Source organism: Peromyscus eremicus, chromosome 4, assembly GCF_949786415.1.
Source record: "Peromyscus eremicus chromosome 4, PerEre_H2_v1, whole genome shotgun sequence".
Taxonomy (NCBI): Eukaryota; Metazoa; Chordata; class Mammalia; order Rodentia; family Cricetidae; genus Peromyscus; species Peromyscus eremicus.
This window is the reverse complement of record NC_081419.1, coordinates 93,311,774-93,317,773: the sequence shown is the minus strand read 5'-3', so window position 1 is coordinate 93,317,773 and position 6,000 is coordinate 93,311,774. Positions and strand designations below refer to the sequence as shown.

Here is a 6,000-nt window from a genome sequence, read left to right as displayed (position 1 = left end):
CAATGCTTGGACCAGGATTATAAACTGACTACATGGCTTCCAGCATTAAAATTTGCCAAGTATAAAATTCATTCGGGATTTTGTGCAAAACTTTAAGACACTGAGGACAATCTAGTTCTTTAGGACTGAGATAAGTCAGGCACTTCCATAACACTAGTCTTTCTGTTTGGAAATGTGAAGAATCTTCCAGTGTACAGAACACTGAGGCATAACCCATGCTGCAGAGTGAATGTGGGCAGCTCTCCAGCTCTTTAGCCTCTTCAGAAAACTACAAGAAGGCCCCCTACCATATTGTTAAAACAGCCACTGTATTGGTGACGATGTCCCAAAGAGAAGCAAACTGGCAAGCATACGACTATTTTCTGAATGTCAACACTGTACTCAGAAAAGAAGCCACATAAATACATTGAAAATAAAAAGCCAGAGGTAGAGAGATCTGGGGAAACCACCTAGGAGGCACGGCTCTACAAGCCTCACCATGACCACCTTAAGAACAACTTGTTCATAAGCCCTGTGATGAGAGCAGTGCAGGGGACCGAGAGAGTCCCATGCGTCCAAGAGTTGTACTGGTTGCTGGAAGGCTCCTGGATAGGCAATGTCCCAGAGACACAGCCAGGAGAAGGTAGATACAAACCACCAGACCACTCACTAGCCTGTCACATCAGAGACAGGCTTGACAGCAGAGCCCGAGGTCAAGTAGACACAGGGAATCTCAATGAAAAAGAGGGAGGCTGAAAGACCAAATGGACAGAAGGCTGGGTGGCAGGGAGGTAGGAAGTAAAGGACACAAGGACACAGGAACATGACAGAGGCTCGATGAAGGGAAGGCAGCACGGATGCAGTCTCCATCCGGTGGGAGCTTTGCTGGCTGGTTCTTGACAGGAGTCCCTATCTCATTTCCGCAGACAGGATGGATGCATGGCATTCAGCAGCAAAACAGGGGAAGATGTCACTTACAGATAGAGACCTGGTGGGTGCATACTGAACAGAAGAAGACTGAGGGTACCATTCTGTAACGCCCTGTTTATACACCAAAGGCAAGTCTGTGTGGACAAGAAAGACTTCAGGTTGTCATGCAAGAGCAGTAGTATTCTGGGAAAGGGGGATGATGGGATAGGGTGGGGCTGGAGGACAGAAGGAAGTTCCAGTTCTTAAATACTAGAAAGCAAGAATAATTTGGTCCCTGTCCTTTAGTGAAGAAACCGGATGCTCATTTTCTGTTCTACATCCACCTTCTCCAAAACCTGGAGTTGAAAAACAGAAAAAAAAAAAAACAACAATTTATCGTTAAGATTACCATCATCCTGAATACCCTTCTAAATAATGGGTGTCCTCTTTTTCTTCCTATGCATTTAACTTAAAATCAAGAGGTAAGGGGAAAAGGCTCATAAGGGCACACCCCTCCCGGAGGATCCAGAGAGCTAATGGTTGCTGGGGAGAGACATTTTCTTCAGTAGTGTAGCCCTTCATAAGTTCCCCCATGCTCCTGTAAGTAACCCCAATTAAGCTCTTATCTTCACCCCCCCAAAAGACATGAACATAAATGTTATAATAAACTCACTGTAAATAACTAATATATGCTAATAAAAAGGAATTGAAAGGAAAAAAATCAAAAAGTGGTAGACAGACCTTAACAAATTCTGTAAAGGATATGGCACTATCCCCATCCTGATCAGCCTCCTGGATGGTCCTGTCTGCAATGCTGCCCAGCTGCTCATCTGAGATATTCACTCCAACCATCATTCGTAGTACCTACAAGACCAAAAGCCTTAAAGGACACTTGAGAAAAAGCCACCTCAACTCCCCTTTCCTCAGATTCTTTCAAATTCACCAGCTAACGAAGTGAAATCCTTTGCTTCTTATCTAGGCCATTCTAAAAAAGGAGGTGAGTGGAACTCCAGGAAGTCACTAAGTGTCTTCTCCATATGGACAGGACTCTTCCTGCTTAGACTACAAGCAAGATGTCTGTTAGCACAACAGCCATACTGAGGCTGTGTTACATCATATGTGTTATGAATTCCATACAAGAATAAAGCTGGGATACTCAGGTACTGTGAAACCCAGACAACCTATCCCTGAGTGTCCTGTTGCATCGGGCAAAGCAGTTATTTACCGATGTAGGTCAGTTTGTTGGGCTATTCTGCAATTCAATCCAAAAGCAGTCCTCTATGGGGGGCGGGGGCATTAACAGGCTACAGCCCACATAAATCTCCTTGAAGACAACTTGGGAGGCTGCTGTGGGACAATTACAAGTTGAGTCCAATTTGGGTGAACTTAGTGAAGACCTTTTTAAAGATGGGGGTATCTGGGATAGTGCTCAGTGGTAGAGTGCACACCTAGCAAACACAAGGGCCCAGTACCACACACCCACAAACATGGCACCTTAAACAAGGTAAGAACTTCGCTGTCCTCTTGCCTAATGGCTCACAGGCCTTCCTGTCCCCACTCCTTTACATCCTCTGCAAATAGTAAATGGCATGAGCAGTGAGCTTCTATTTCTTTTTAAGATTTATTTATTTATTATGTATACAGCATGTATGACTGCAGGCCAGAAGAGGGCACCAGATCTCTCACAGGTGGTTGTGAGCCACATGTGGTTGCTGGGAATTGAACTCAGGACCTCTGGAAGAGCAGCCAGTGTTCTTAACCTCTGAGCCATCTCTCCAGCCCCCGAGCTTCTATTTCTTAACAACTATTTTTGTCAGGGGGTTGGTGGCAAAGGAGGACTGTTTTTTACACAGACTTGCTATGTTGCTCAGACTGACTTTAAATTGCCTAGACTCCAACAATCTTCCTTAGCTTGTCAAGTAGCTACTACTAATTATATATACTACCTTACACAGCTATAACTACCTTTATTACATCGCTATAAACCAATTCTTCTGTTTGTTTCAAGACAGGGGCTATCAACCAATTATTAAAAACCAAAAGTTGTACCAGGTGGTGGTGGCACATGCCTTTAATCTCAGCACTCAAGAGGCAGAAGCAGGTGGATCTCTTCGAGTTTCAGGCGAACCTGATCTACAGAGAAAGTTCCAGAACAGCCAAGGCTACACAGAGAAACCCTGTCTCAAACAACAAACAAAAACCCTAGAAGTTGTGGCTCAGTAATTAGAGCACTGGCTGCTCTTCCAGAGGAAGAGGAGATTTCATTCCCAGCCCTAACATGGTGGCTCACAACTGTCTGTAATTCTAGTTCTAGGGGATACAATGCCCTATTCTGGCCTCCCTGGGAACCAGTCATGGACATGGTACACAGACATAAGTGCAGGCAACACATATAAACTAAAATACTTTTTTAAAAAGGAAGTAACATTACCAAGTATATTTGGGCAAAACCATTGCTATCTCTTCCAAATGTGAGTAACCAAGCAGATAAATTGATCCTCCAATGGCAGCCTCCTCAGATCTCAATTCAGTCAGTCCCTGAGGTGTTTTGCTTGGAGAATGGTAAGCACTTAGGCTATGGAAGGGCTTGTGAGGAGCATGCTGCCTAACGTGTCACACGCACAAAAAGAATTACAGTTAGAATATATATGTGTGTGTTTGTGTTGGGAGGTGGACAAGAGTGGTGTGTGATAAACACCTTTATCTGGCCTTTTAATGAGGAGGTGCAGAAGTGGTCTGACCCAGGGCCTGTGAACCAGCTGACAGCTGCTGTGTCTCCAGGCCTCTGTTCCCAGGCCAATACTTCTTCCATTTGTCTACCTTACCACTTACTAATCCAGTTGGAAGTTTATTAGCCAGTGGAAATTTACCGTTATTTAATTTTTCTTATTATTTAGTTTCTATATGTGTGTTCCCTTTTTTGTGTGTGGTCTTCTCAATTGAACCCATGGCCTTCCACGTGGCATATGAGCATTCTGCCACTGAGTTACATCCCCAGCACTCATTTCAGAAGAGGGCACTGGATCCCTAAACTGGAGTAATAGGTGGTTGTGAGCCATCATGTGGGTGCTGGAAACGGAATCTGAGTCTTCTCCAAGAACAGCCAGGACTCTAAACCACTGAGCATCTCTCCAGCCCTGTGTTTGGAATTTTTAAAAATCTGTGTGAAAAAGAAGGGTCTGGATGGCATTTTTCTCCCACTGTCTTTATAAGGTTCTCATATCTGAGTTATGCTAACCTCATGAAATGGGACTTGAAATAGAGCAACCCTCTCTACTTAAGTGTAACTGACACATGATATAGACTATACGTATTCACCAAATGCTTTAGAAAATACAGTGCCTAGAAACTTGGTTCTCTTCTCCTACTTTGGAAAACCTCTCTTCTTGCTAGGCTAAAGTTTGTTGCCTGAATACCTCAACAGTCCAGGAGCACATGTGGAACAAAGCCATTCCTGCCCCACTGTGACTTTCCTATCCCATGTCACACAATTTTTTAGAAATCCTAGTAACAGAAAATAAACCAATTCTCCATTCCAAACTCATCTTTCTGGCAGCCAGATCTGGACCAGAGGATGAAAATATATAACTGAAGAGTGGTTGCCTCCATCTTTTAAGCCCTCAAAGGACATGGGTATAACTTTCAGTAAGACAGTATGCGTCTCACTGAAAAACCCTATTCCCATCTCAAAACAAAGGGCAAAGTCAATATCCGGTATGGATGGGGAGGGGATCACGAGACCTCCACCCATAGCTGAGGAGCTATTGGCAGGTAGCTGCTGGGGGGTGGAGTCTTCTCTTTCTTCCTTCCTTCCTTTCTTTTTTTTTTGAGACAGAGTTCCTCTGTATAACAACCCTGGCTGTCCTGGAACTCGCTTTGTAGACTAGGCTGGAGAATCTTTTTTTTTGTTATTGGGGGTGTGGCCATGCTCCAATGGATGGTCTCCATATGCACATAGTCAGCACTAACTGCACTCAGTACGTTATTTTTTCAAAAAGAACATACATTAGGAAAGAGGTGTATTAGAGAAAATAAGAAAAGTGGAGGAAGAGGGCATATATGATCAAAAATATCATATACATGTATAAAATTCTCAAAAGAATAAATAGTAAATATTATGTGTATTTTTTTAAAGCAAGGGCCAAGGTACACTACCATTTGCCTCCTGTTTCAAGTTTTCTCATTGAAATATAGGAAGACTGAGTTGGTCCTTAATCTGCTCAGAGTAGGCTTCAACTTGTAAGGTTTTTTTTTTTTTGTTTTTGTTTTTGTTTTTTTGGTTTGTTTTTTGAGACAGGGTTTCTCTGGGTAGCCCTGGCTGTCCTGGAACTTGCTCTGTAGACCAGGCTGGTCTTGAACTCAGAGAGATCTGCCTGCCTCTGCCTGTGCTGGGATTAAAGGTATATGCCACCACCTCCTGGCAACTTGTAAGTTTATTAAAGATAAAGATTTAGGCCGGTCACTTGGGGAGTTTGAGGCCAGCCTGGTGTACAGAGCAAGTTCCAGGACAGGCTCCAAATCTACACAGGGAAGCCTTTTCTCGAAAAACCAAAAAATAAAATAAAAATAAATAAATAAATAGATACTTAGTTCTGGTTTACTTTGGATCAGAAAGTACTTTCCCTTTTCGACATATCTTGAAACACAGAACTTGCCCCATGGAAATTACTCGATGTGCTAGCTACCTGGAGTCTTCCAGAGTCAACAAAAGGGACCGTTTCCTACTGTCCTAAACTTAGAAAGAGATCGTGCAGTATGTCAGTCCCAGCTGGGAAACGGGCACATCCGCTGGAGCTGCAACGACTGGGAAGGGTTAACTGGGCAGATGGTGGCCACAGCAGTCCCTTGATTCTGACACCAAGCGAGACTAAAAGCAGAACTTACTTCAGAGTCCTTGGAACTAAAGGATGGCCAACAAGCTGACCTGTCAATAAGTGAGCTCTCTGACCCAGCCGCATTACGTATTCCCCTTTGTCACTGAGCACCGCGGACAGGCAGCTTGTAAGTGGTGGAGACTGCCCATCCGTGAAGACTTCGTGACCCACTCCCAGGTCTTCTTGGCCTTTTATCTGCAACAGGACTCTTTCCAAGGCAGGGATTAAATGAATGTTC

General features: G+C 43.9%; 1 protein-coding gene across 1 annotated transcript in view; it reads right to left on the bottom strand.

Moving 5' to 3' along the window:
- Positions 1-1,008: 1,008 nt before the first annotated feature.
- Positions 1,009-6,000, bottom strand: part of Chp1 (calcineurin like EF-hand protein 1) — a 34,106-nt gene continuing 29,114 nt past the window's right edge. Inside the window, exons 6-7 of the mRNA XM_059261164.1 lie at positions 1,630-1,752; positions 1,009-1,244 (exon numbers count right to left, since the gene is read on the bottom strand). Coding sequence (XP_059117147.1) covers positions 1,191-1,244; positions 1,630-1,752 — 177 coding nt within the window. The 3' untranslated portion in view covers positions 1,009-1,190. The remainder of the gene's footprint in view (positions 1,245-1,629; positions 1,753-6,000) is intronic.